Consider the following 13,395-nt stretch of genomic DNA (forward strand, 5'->3'; position numbering starts at 1 on the left):
TTGTGATTCTCCATGGATGACAGATACATTCCAGAACTCAGCCAGGAAAAGCCATTTATAAATGACTCACCTAGGAACTATGGAAACAACACGTCAGTTAGGGGCCTGGTTCTCCAAAGTTACTTGTATCATGTAAGCTGTGAATCAGGCCCGAGTAAGAGAGCAGTAAAATAGGATATAGAAAACTGTTTTCAACACCAAAAACATCCCAATAATAAGGGCCTGGAGAATTCCCATAACACTCAATATAAGATTTGCTTATGTTTATCCCAGAAAATAAGCTACCAAGTCCATTTGTTCTATGGCATCTCCCTCACAGGAAAACATTTTGATTCTCAGACATGGATAAAGTGTTTAAATTTACAGCAAAATAGCCATAGTGGAGTACGTGCCACAGGGACCACATCCGCATGGGTGCTCCAGCTCCTTACTTTTGATCGCCTGAGGTCATCTGTGGCAAATCTTTTCTTCTCAATAAGGAGCCAGAATCGTCTAGCATTTCTAGAGCTCATACATTTTGGCTAGACATGGATATTTGTATATGCATTGGACCAAAAAGTTAAATACTACCTAAGATATAATCCACATAAAAGTGCTCCACTCACCACCGCAACATCCCCTTGTGGCTGGGCCTGGGAATTCACTCTTTCCCTGGCTGGCACTCTCTTCTGTCAGTTCCTCACACTGTGACCTCTCTCTCTCTCTGCCTGCCTTGGGGTGTTACCTCTTCATGACTCAGACACCCAGCCAGGTCACTGTGTAGTCCCCTCCTTTCATACGCAACCTCAGGCAATCTTCTGTTCCAACTCTTGGTCCTGTGCCACTTTACCAATGGCTGGTAGGGGAACTGAGGCCTGCCTATTGCTCTGGGTTCCAGTGCTTACTCTCCCCCGGATCTCTTCCTTGTCTTTGACGAACTCACTTTCCCTCTAGGGAGTAACTGCAGAACTGCTCCCTGGTGCCACTTCCTGCTCTCATTGGTGGCTTTATAATGCCATCCCAGCTCCTCCTCCAGCTGGGCTTCATCTGCCACTAGGCCCTATCAATCCCTGGATCTCCTACAGGTGCAGCATCTTAAATTAGTTGGCTTCTTCTGGCTCACATTAACCTGCTCAGGGCTTGTGTCAGGTGGATCCCTTATCACAATGCAGTAGAAATATTTCTAGTTTGAGGTCACTGGAAACATAACAATAATGCTGGGAAAGTCTCCCTGCAGCTGGCACTGGTTTTTGTGGTTTCCCGCCCCGCCCCCATAAATACTGGTTTTATGTCAGTTCTTTCAGACAATAAAACTCAACACTTAAACTTTAGGGGTGAAATACTGACCCCACTGAAGTTGATGGGAGTTTTGCTATTGACTTCCACAGGGCAAGGATTTCAATCTTGGTGTATATGATTTAAAGGGCCACTGCCACATACCTATGGCTCAGCACTTAGATTTTGCCAACAGCTGTTTTATACAACTTATTAGAAAAATAAATTATTTTATGACTGATAAAAAGAAGGATTTTAATGACTTGTTTTAGTGTAGTATTGGACTAGTACATGAAAAGATCACAAAATGTAGTTTACGGTATACAAATAACCATTCAAGCTGAGTGAAGTGCAAAAAATACATAGTATATATGCTGGAAAGAAAATTCAATTAAAATATATATTTCACTTTTTATGCCCAGCATTGTTATTGCTAACATGGTTAAGGGATTTTCCTTTTTTTTCTTATTATTTTAATTTAGACTGCCTCTTTAAATATTTACTGTCACTGTGCACTACCAAGTTATATTTTGTACCTCCAGGTATAACAAAAGGAAAGGCTTGAAAACAGGGATAAAACCAATCAGATGGCACCCAGGCAGACACCTGCGGGATATTACTTTATTGCATTAGCTCTGATTATAAACACAAAGGTAACTGATGCATTGTAATAGAATCTTCTTGTGACCCAGACTAAGACTGTAAAATGTAAAGTCTCATACTGTGTTCATGGTGTTCACTTAAAAGCAGAAAAAACAGAGCTGCTTTTTCACTATCATCAGCAGAACTGCCAACCTTTCTCACAGGGCTTTCTAATCCTTTCTGGCACCTGAGGCATTTGAACAGTTGGTGGGAAGAACTGATGCTGTGATGAAGGGAGTCTCATTTCAAATTTACAGTCCAATCCCTCACAAAATCTGCCAATTCATTTTATGGCCTCCCTTGTTAAAATTCATTATTTAATATTGGCCTAAAAAATCACTGGCACAGTACAATACCTTGATCTTGAATTAGAAAGCAACCAGAGACAATGTATGGCATTTTTATACACCCGTTAAGGTAGCCTACTACATACTTAAAATGCCCTTTGTATGCTGCAGTGAAGCATAAAATACACTGTTCAACTAACAAGCTGTTTTATTTCAATATTTTTGTCTATGTACTTCTTTTTATAGATTATATTATGTCGGTTGCTAGTGAAGCAGAATACAAAGAATAAATCAAATGACTACTCCAGGTTTAGAAAATGGTTTCTATCTGAAATATCTAAACTCAAACCATTAACTGCTTCAAAACTTTTCATTCAAGTGTAAACTCTTAAAGCCCAGAAGGCAGAAGTACAATTTCACCTCAAACAGTGAAATAACCCACCAATACACCACTTGGGGAATCGTTACTCTCAGAATGTGGAAACCAAATCCACTGGGCTTGTGACCACGCTCCATACTTTCCCAGCTAGATGAGACTGGGGTCTTAAAACTACGTGAGGAGGTCTTGAAATTTTTCTCTTGTAACATAGGGCCATGGTATGGTATGGTTAGCTGCTACATAACAAGAGATTTATATTTTTACACACACACCCTTACATACATTTCTCTTTCACCCACTAAATCTATATCCTAATGTCCCTCTTTTTTATGTAGTGGTTAATGTTGGGGCTTGTTATCCAAAGTAGATTTGAGAGGCAGGTTAATCCACTTTTGCTATTGACACTGAAACTTAAACAATGGCAAGTAGCCATCTTGAATCATCTTCTTAGCAGGAACACAACAATAAAAGTAGTTTTGTGGCTGATCTGCATCTGGCATGTTGTCTTATGTATGTGAAGTTTTCCAAGTTACAAGTTTAAATGAATAATCATATGGATCTTGAACGTTCAATGTTGCTGGCAATCTGGCAGCATGAGTGCTAACACTCAGCTGCTAGTTAGTTTTTAATAAAACTTGCCGGAGGAAAAAGAAGGTGGAATCAAGGTGATTTGTTAGTTTATTGAAGTTGGATTATCTCCCTTCTTGGAAGCAGCAGCAGCACAAGCTCCAACATCACTTCCCATGTTTTTTTTTTCATTATGACCAAAAAAACCCCTCAGAACCCCAATTTCAGGTGAACAATCTGTGACACTTTTATTTATTTTCTATGCAGAATCTCCTCTCTCTCTTTTTTTTAAAAAAACCTCTCAGCTTTTATTAAAGGCAAAATTTCCAGGCTGACAAACGGCAAAGCATTAGCACGCATCCTGCTTCCAGATGCCCAGTTACTGAGGCAGACTGTTAAAATGGACTATTCAGTATATGGGCAGCCACATTGGCTTTTACTTTTACAAGTCAACATGGCTAAATTAAAAGACTTGTGTTCGCTTGACAAATGATCCATACTGATTCATTCCTATTTGGGCTGGAGGTGTTTCACCTGTGAGTCTTTACAGATGACTTGTGGGGAAAGCTGAGCAGTGTTTAACTTCAGGGACAGCCTTATACTTTTTTGCAAGACTCCAAACTGCCATGAGAGGTGTGGCAGACATTGTGGGGGAAGAGAGATCAAATAGATTTAAGTAAGGGAGGGAGGAAGAGTCTGCCACCCTGTTATTTTTTTTAACCTCCTCCTCTCTGCTACTCAAAGGTGGGCTCAGTGCATTAGCGTTCTTAAGACTTCCTGCTGATGAATAGAGCCGTGTCCAACTTTCTAAAGGCCTCGTCTTCTTTGCTACATGAATCCATCAAGTCTCTCTTCACTCCAATCACGCGACATCTACGCAAGAGCAGTGACATCCTCTCCCCCACACCACCCCAAGTCGTACCTGCAGAAGGAACAGTCTGGAGTAGGAATGGTAGCACCCCTGCCTCAGGTCACCAGCAAAGATCACAGGGTGATTTGACATTATTTCCCACAAAGCACATCACCACTGAGTATATCTTTGGTTGACTCCTCCTGCAGAGAACAGCAAAACTAGAAATCCATTTCTGTTTAATTTTGCAGTGTAACTGAATCACAGGTAGGTGAGGTCCTACTGCGTATCCTAAAATAGCATCGGTTATGTAGTGAGATAGGTGTGTTTACCAAAGATTAAATTTAGATATCTTCTAAATTAGAAAGTTAAAACTATATTTTAAAAAGAAATTATAGTGTATATTACCATAAAATGTCCTACAAATGAAATTAAAACATGCAAATTAAACCTTACACTGGCTCATAACTTTCGTAAGTTGGTTTGTTATGTTTAACAAATACTTTAATTTCTTATGTCCTTGTATGGGAGCTATCTGACACACCAAAGTATGGTTAGTAATAACTATTAAGAGTTAGGGTTACTGGTACTAGTCCTATTAATTTGTCTCATAGGATGACGGGATGTAAAGTTTCCCAATGTTCATTCCTCTAGTTTCTACATTGCTGTGTAAAGTAAAGACGGGATGTAAAGTTCAGATTCCAAGAAGTTTAAAGATATTTTGGTGAGATTATGTGTAATTAAATTATTTTTGGTACTTGTAGGCTGGTGAAGCAACTCCCAACTACACACACACAAAAAGGGGTAGCGGGGGGACAGAAACCTCCCCCCCACCACCCAAAGAACACAGCGTCATTTATGACAGGTTTCAGAGTAACAGCCGTGTTAGTCTGTATTCGCAAAAAGAAAAGGAGTACTTGTGGCACCTTAGAGACTAACATGCTCAAATAAATTGGTTAGTCTCTAAGGTGCTACAAGCATCATTTATATCACCAAGGAATAGTTAAAATATCAGCACTGTAACAATAAATAGCCTCTACGATGGGATTTCTAACCTAGACCCAGAGCTGTGGGTTCAGAGCCCAGATTTCCCCCGGGCCATATCTCCTTTGCTGTTTCCCTGACCGAATGCCTCATTACCTCTAGCGGAGACCGTCAGAGGGAGGCTGCACCCCTGAATTATTCTGAATTAGGCTGTAAAAAGGATTTCTGAATCTGTAACAGTGAGCAGTTTTTATTAACTGATCATTTGTTGAGCAATGGTCTAATAATCGGACCTATAAATTTACCCTAAATGTGAGTTTAACTGTAAAAAGTGAGCATAAATTCATAAGATATCACAATAACATACAATAACATATGTTGAACGGGAAAAGGTGCAAAAGAGAGACAGACTAAATTAGTCAAAACAAAAAGGTCTACTGATATAAGGCAAGGACTGGACTGTGTTAAGCTCATGCCGAGTAAACAAGAACAGTGAGAGACCAAAAATCAATGAGCCAAAATTGGTGTGTCAAACTGCTTAATAGGTGGCAAAATAATGAGGGGATGGGTTAATCCACCCATTATTCCCTTTCAGTGGTCCTTAAGAAAGAGGAGAAAAAATTCTACTGGAGTGAACTTTACCATCATGGCTGCCACCATCTCCTGGCACTCCAGGACTGTCAGGAAAGGGGGTCTGGTTCTTTCTAAAACTCTTTACAGCTAAAGGGAAAGGGAACAAAGGATGTTGTTAAAATAACAGTCATATTTAATACTTTACATTTCAAATTCTTTAACTGTTTTCCTTCTTTTCTTTATCTTTTATAAAAGATTAAAAGGATTTTTGATGGTGTGTTCACAATGGTACTAAGCAGGCTGAGGTCTATACCCTGTTATAGTATTGGCCTTCACTACATCCTGTGGCAAGGAGTTCCACATGACTGTGCGTTGTGTGAAAAAAATACTTTCTTTCGTTTGTTTTAAACCTGCTACCTATTAATTTCATTTGGTGACCCCTAGTTCATGTATCATGAGAAGGCGTAAATAACACTTCCTTATTTACTTTCTCCACACCCATCATGATTTTGTAGACCTCTATCATATCCCCCCTTAGTCATCTCTTTTCCAAGATGAAAAGTCCCGATCTTATTAATCTCTCCTCAGATAGAAGCCGTTCCATACCCCTAATAATTTTTGTAGCCATTTTTTTAACCTTTTCCAATTCCAGTATATCTTTTTTGAGATGGGGCGACCACATCCGCACACAGTATTCAAGATGTGGGCATACCATGGATTTATACAGAGGCAATATGATATTTTCTGTCTTATTATCTAGCCCTTTCTTGATGATTCCCAACATTCTGTTCGCTTTTTTACTGCCGCTGCTATTGAGTGGATGTTTTCAGAGAACTCTTCACAATGACCCCAAGATCTCTTTCATGAGTGTAAACAGCTAATTTAGACCCCATCATTTTATATGTATAATTGGGATTATGTTTTCCAATGTGCTTTACTTTGCATTCATCAACATTGATTTTCATCTGCCATTTTGTTGCCCAGTCACCCAGTTTTGTGAGACCCTTTTGTAGCTCTTTGCAGTCTGCTTGGGACTTAACTCTCCTGAGTAGTTTGTATCATATGGAAATTTTGCCACCTCACTGTTTACCTCTTTTTTCAGATCATTTTCTCCATCCAAGAGAGTAGTTGGTAGCATACTTCCCACCCCTCTTATGGAAATTCCTTCTTTCTTTTGGCTCTCACAAGTGCCATGCCTACCACTTCATAGAGCTCACCGCTCTCATCACCTTCTCTGAAAAGCTTAAGAAGCCTAGCTCCAAATCTATTTGAAAAACCTTTTGGGTAACATTAGAAACTGCATTCCACAACCTGCATAGAGACTCACTCTCTAGCAGGAGCAAGGAAGGAACAACTTTCACAGGGCATTTGAGGCACCAGTTGGATTTTTCAGGGTTCATTTGGTTTAATTTAAGTCACCACATATATGCTATTTAGGATTTTATATTACACTAGTCTATCTCAGGCATGCATCATTAGATACTACTTTGATTTTGGCTGTTTGAAAATTTTCATTGTTTAATCAAAGTGAGGGACAAATGATTAATAAAGAAATTGAATGGGCTGCTCATCTTTCCCAGGTACCTCCTCCATTTCAGTCTGCAATTTTATTTCACAAACACTTCCAGACTTTATTATTTCCAAGTATATCATATATCTCATCCCATTCCACCCTCCTTTCCATTTTATGGCATTTTTGACATCTTTTACAATGGTATGGAATATAAATTCTTCCCCATTCTTTGGAGTTGTTGATATCTGCTGCAGAGGTTCCTTTTCCAGCAGGATGATCATGAACTTTTCATGTATATTCAAGCCACCTATTTCTTTCCAATTCTATTAGTCCAATGTGTAAATTGCTTTCCTATAAATCTTCCTTATTTTGATATATGTAGACAACTGCTATATGAGAGTCTGCTATATGTTAGCATTTGATAGTGGTCTGTGCTCAATTAAAGGGCATATGGTACACTTCTGTCATTGTCTTTATCAGTGGTCTAAATCAGACCCTTTTAACACTCTTTCATTCTGTTTAGTATTCCTTCTAGCATCTGTTCTGCATCAGAAGATTATTGTGCCATCTGCATATAGTGGCATTATATTAGAAGGTAGTGTTCTCTGATGTTGGTGGCAAAGCGTTCAAAAGAAAATCTGATACAAAAGGCCAAATTGGGCCCAGGCCTGCAAAGATGAGCAAAGTGGCAGGGATAAAGGTGCTAGAAGCCTGCCTCACAATTCTGTTTCGGTTCAGAGCCAAAGGACAGTTCTTACACTCAGGGAGCTGAAGGACTGTACCGTACTCACATCCACAGAGAGCACTGACAGAAGTAGTGTGGGTCACGCCTCCAACATATGGGAATGCACACTGTCACCTTTCTGTGGGTATCCTAGCATCTGTGCTTTCCTTACACTTCAGGATGTATTGTTGCTGGATTCTTGCTGGGACCCTGAGTTTCCAGACCACCCTGTGGTACAGGCTGTAGCTCAAACCCACTGTTCAGCCCAAAAGGATAAAGAGAAGCTTCCCCTATCTGGTTCCTCTAAACAATTCAAATAGATCTGAAATTAATTTGTTTATTTCAGTTACATTTACAGGTTTAATATATTATAACTATGTCCATTTAATTGCTTTGGGACCTTTAGTAATAAGTACAAGTAGAGTTCCATGTATCAAGAATGGCAATGCAGGGAGTGGAAATGGTGTTTTGTTCCTTTCCCTACCCACTCTATCACAGAACAAGATAAATGATTCAAAAGATCATCTAGTCCAGAACCCTTCACTGAAGCAGGGATATGTATTATCTAGACCATTTGTCTAACACGTTCTTAAAATCCTCCAATGACGGAGATTCCACAACCTCCCTAGGTAATTTCTTCCAGGGCTTAACTACCCTGACAGTTAGGAAGTTTTTCCTAATGTCCAACCTAAACTGCCCGTGCTGCAATTTAAGCTCATTACTTCTTGTCCTGTCCACAGTGGATAAGGAGAACAAGATATCACCCTATTCTTTATAACAACCTTGTATGTACTTGAAGACTATTCTCATGTCTTCCCAGTCTTCTCTTCTCCAGACTAAAAAATCCCACTTTTTTCAACCTTTCTTCATATGTCATATTTTCTAGACCTTTAATCATATGTGTTGCTCTCCTTTGGACTTTCTCCAATTTTGCCCACATTGTTCCTGAAGTGTTGTGCCAAGAACTGGACACAATACTCCAGTTGAGGCCTTATCAATACTGAGGAGAGTGGAAAAATTACTTCTCATGTCTTGCTTTCAACACTCCACTAACAGATCCCAGAGTGATGCTTGCTTTTTTTGGCAACAGTATTTATTGTTGACTCATATCTAGTTTGTGATCCACTATGATCCCCAGATCACTTTCTGCACTACTCCTTTCGAGGCAGTCATTTCCCATTTTGTACGTCAGCCATTGATTATTCCTTTGGAAGGGCAGAACTTTGCATTTGTCTGAACTGAATTTCATCTTATTTACTTCTGATCATTTCTCCAGTTTGTCAAGATCATTTTGAATTCTAATGCTGTCCTCCAAAGGACTTGCAACCCCTCCCAGCTTGGTATTGCCCCAAACTTTAGAAGTGTACTCTCTATGCCATTATCCAAATTATGAAGCCAGCTTGCCTGGGATGTACTACATGAGATACAATGCTCTCAATATTTGATAATATTTAGCATAAATGTTTATAAGAGGTGTGCCTGCATCAGCATTGGGTTTCAGTAGAACTATAATCAATGCTTCACATAGCTTAATAAGGAAGGCATCAGTCTGCATTTTAAGGAATTAAAATATTCCAGACAAATATATCACTACTTGTTCACTGCAGGCTTTGTTAAAAAAATAAATACATCTGCATACCGTGCATCCAGTCTAATGATTTCCATGCACACGGTGAATTTATGGCATCATTTACTTCGTTCTGCTATCCTCTCATTCAAGATCTTCTCTCTGCTGCGTACTAACTTTGACAGGTTAATGTATTCTTCTTTTGTGCTGTTACTTTTCTTATGGGGAGAGGGTTCCCTTTTCCTCTCTGTGGCATTTTACTCTTTTGTTTATGGTTTATTTTCTTTATTATACTGCTTGAAGAAGAAGGATGGTCCCTTGATTAGCATGCTAGTATGGGACTCTTGGACACCAAATGTTCCCACCAAAGATTTCCTGTGTGGCATTGTATCACAATCTCTCTATGCCTCAGATCCTCATCTGTAAAATGGTGATACATAACAATTCCTCACCTCACAGAGGTGTGGTGAGGTTGAATACACTGAAGATTGTGATTAGCTCAGATACTACAGTAATGATGTGCATATAAGTACTCATGGTACAGTTTTTAATCGCTCCCATTTTTTTTTTTTTTTTTACATCTCAGGGCTAATTATGGGGTTACATATTCTGAATGGGATTTTCACAAGTACTCACCATTGGACTCATTGCTCCCACTCCCCATTTTTAACTCACATTTCCACTACAACCTTCACTTGAGCTTCCTTATTATTCAAAAAAGGCTAGGCTGTCATGCCCAGTCCCAGCACTTCTCAGACACACCTTCAATTCCTTGGAGAATGTTTGAGGTTTTTTTAAATCATACCCGCATTTATTCTCAAACCTGTGAGATTTAAGTTACTTAGATGAGCCATCTTCTTTCCCCCCACCCCCGCAGAGGTATTCAGTCTTTCTCCTCATATGCCCAGCATGGCACATTTTCTGCCTGACAAAAGGAGCGTGTGGTCAGAGTTCTGCTCAAGTATGATCTTAAAAGCAAATAGTAATATTGGGGGGGGGGGGATGCAATCAGCGCCCTCGTTTGCAGTTTTACCAGTGAAATTTGATGCCTAAACACGTTAACAAATCTAAAAAAAACCTACTTGTAGTTGTCTGTTAGGCCAAAATATTTTACAGCTGACCTTCCTTCCTACTCTCCATCTCCCCCCCCTTTTTTTAAGCAGTACTAGAGCACCATGTGTGGAGAAGGACTGTGCAAAATTTCTGTTATAAAATCCAAACTAGCCTGTTCTTGGGCTTAATTTGATGAAACTCCATCCTAGTAAGTGAAAACTGATAACTGGGCTGAGTTTTAGGGCTTTGCAGTTGCAAATTCCTCTTCACACTTGTCTCCCAGCCATTGTCCCCATTAATGAGTCCAACTAATGAAGTTTTCAGAGGGGCACTGCCTAATACCTTTTGTTCTGCCCTACAGTAAGTCCCGGGGGAGTTTGGCCAAAAAAGGGACTGATAATCTCTTTCTTCTTTTGCTTCTTCAGTTCTGCAACTTTCTAATTCTCAAAGGAGGCTTCTCAGGGTGAGGCGGCCATCCACACTCCCCATTCTGTAGAAAAGGGGCAAGAAATATCCTATTCCTGATAATGCTACCTATCTGGACTCCTTATTAATATGCACCTCACAAGCCTTTGTGGGATTTCCAAAGTGAGAGCAGTGCACAGCTTTGCAGAATTGATGCAAGTGTTTCTTCTTTAACACCTTCTCATTGTGTTTATATTTTATTTCCCATCAATATAATTACTTTTTCCAAAAGGGAATTGATTTCATTTCTTTTTTTCCCCATTACTTTTCTTTATTGCAGTACTTAGAACACTGTGGGCCACTATAGCCTCTGATTCTTCCTATTATTCACTACTGTCACTCAGCAGAAAGGATATTCCTCCATCCAAATTGCAATTCCTGTGTCCCATCCTACATGCCCCTTCAGTTTGTATTTGTGTTGTCTATTTTTTTCTTGGTTTAGTCTTCTCATGCATTGGTTACTGAGATATCCCCATTCTACCCTACAGCAATAGTTTATCTCACTGGGTAAAAGTTTAGCTATAAGGCAGAGCTCTATCTAACCATTCTCACTAATATTACATAAATGAGACCAACACATGCTATTATTTTTAATGAAAAATATTCCGTTGAAGATCTCTGCTAAGTATAGAAACATGTCTGGTGGCTCTGGTCCAGGAAAATCCACATAAACATTCATAAAGATGCTGTAAGTCTCCCTTTAACACTAATGTTTTTACATTGTCACATCTTTGTATTTTATAGAAATGTCTTTCATTTTATTACATATATTTCATATCAGTATAAAAATGATTTATATCATTTTCACTTTTTGGCAGTTCATCAGCTTTTCATGATGAAGCTACAGTGCAATAAATATCCTTGAAAATCCAAGCTGTCAAAATTTATCAGAATATTTCTAAAGGCAGCTCAAAAATTAGATGAAATACTAGATGTACAACTTCCCTTCTCCCAAAAATATTCTTTTTGACTAGACAGCTCAGATTTACCTTCTTACTTGTAAGATCCTGTTTTACAGGGAGACAAATCCTCAAATCCTCTAATCCTCCAACTTTTACATCTAATCATATTCTGATACACATTTTAAGGACAAGTGTATATTTAAATGGCAGGAAAGGTAGAATGTCCCACAAATACATCAACTTGAAATATTCTAACAACAAAGTCAACAGAAAAATAAGTATCCTAATATATATTTTGACTATATTGCATTTATAAATTTACTATGTTATGAATTTTTGTCCTAAAAAGATTGTCAATTATGATTAATAACCCCCTTATAATTAATTCAAAATTTTATTACAATCCAACTTTTATAACTTTAAATATAATAATGCTGGCCATGTCAGGGCAAAGAATACGTCTAGTCATTAATTTTACTTGTATCACTCCTCAGCCCTCAAAAAAAGGCAATAAAAGGATCCCTCCTTAGAAATCAGGCTAGCCATGGCCACACTCATCTCCATAATAGCACAATTTCCAATTCACGCCTCATTTTCATTAATGTTGCTGGCCATAAATTTTTAAGCATATGATAAAAAATTTCTGAAGCGGCATAAAACTAGCATGAAGAGGGAGTTCATTAGTATGTGACTCTAATTAGAAATTCCATATTAACTTCCCATTTCTACTTGTGCATATCCAATAACAGCAGCCCTAATATCCTATGTATCAGACCCATATTCGTTTTGAGAGCTCTTGTTTCTCTGGACTCCTTTTTTATTTTTAAACCATCTCTGTTTCCCTTGCTATTGAATAAGTCAACAGACAATTGTATCACAGCAGTGCCTTTTGTGTCACAAATTATCCTGGAGAATTGTGAGAAGCTACCAGCACAATGCTTTATTAATGATACCAGATCATAAAAAAAGGAGGGAAATTGCTGACTCCAACTCTTTTCTAATGTTGGGTGATAAAAATGCTACTTCAGGATTCAGAAGGTTAAGTTCTAATGTATATTTTGAATGGAGTGTGCTGAAATAATTGCCTCATAAAGCAATGCATTGACCAGCCTGCTAATGGCTGCATAGTGCAAAACTCAGCAAAGAGTGCCAAGCTTACTGGAAAAAATGCTGTGGCACTACTTTTGTAGATTTCCATATGAAGTTCACTTTTCTTCCCCCACTTTTTAAAAAAATTTGTAAAGATTGTATCACAAGAACATTCCCAAACCTGACCAAGTGATCATTTCCGCTGAATGGATACTTCTGGATAGATTAGGTAGATAACACTAAAGGATCAAAGAGTTCACCTCCAATGCAAAATTAAAAAACAAATCAAAATAAAAATAACCTATCACTAACTACATATCACTTGCATTAGTCTAGTATCTTATTTCTTCTAGTTCCTGCTTCCACCAACAAAAGATTCAATTCAATTCCTTAGTACAGTGATAGCAGACAGTGTATCTATTGCAGATATATGCACATGCCTTTAGAATGTGAATTATATTCTGATTTAAGAACTACAAATAAATACTAAGAGTAATGAATAAACTTCACATGCCCCAACTGCAAAAGTAGGCCCCAAGACAGCAA

The 13,395-nt window shown here is 38.6% G+C and overlaps 1 protein-coding gene across 28 annotated transcripts in view; it reads right to left on the reverse strand.

Annotated features, from left to right (window-relative positions):
- Positions 1-13,395, reverse strand: part of RBFOX1 (RNA binding fox-1 homolog 1) — a 2,389,987-nt gene that overhangs the window by 661,175 nt on the left and 1,715,417 nt on the right. The window contains exon 1 of one of the 28 annotated variants that reach the window (XM_037911698.2): positions 5,606-5,638. The exons of 26 other annotated variants lie outside the window; for them this stretch is intronic. In XM_037911698.2, coding sequence (XP_037767626.1) covers positions 5,606-5,623 — 18 coding nt within the window. In that variant the 5' untranslated portion in view covers positions 5,624-5,638. Of the gene's footprint in view, positions 1-4,051; positions 4,145-5,605; positions 5,639-13,395 lie in introns of those variants that run through there. One more of the 28 variants, XM_043523267.1, reaches the window with a different exon arrangement.

Source organism: Chelonia mydas, chromosome 10 (genome assembly GCF_015237465.2).
Source record: "Chelonia mydas isolate rCheMyd1 chromosome 10, rCheMyd1.pri.v2, whole genome shotgun sequence".
Taxonomy (NCBI): domain Eukaryota; kingdom Metazoa; phylum Chordata; order Testudines; family Cheloniidae; genus Chelonia; species Chelonia mydas.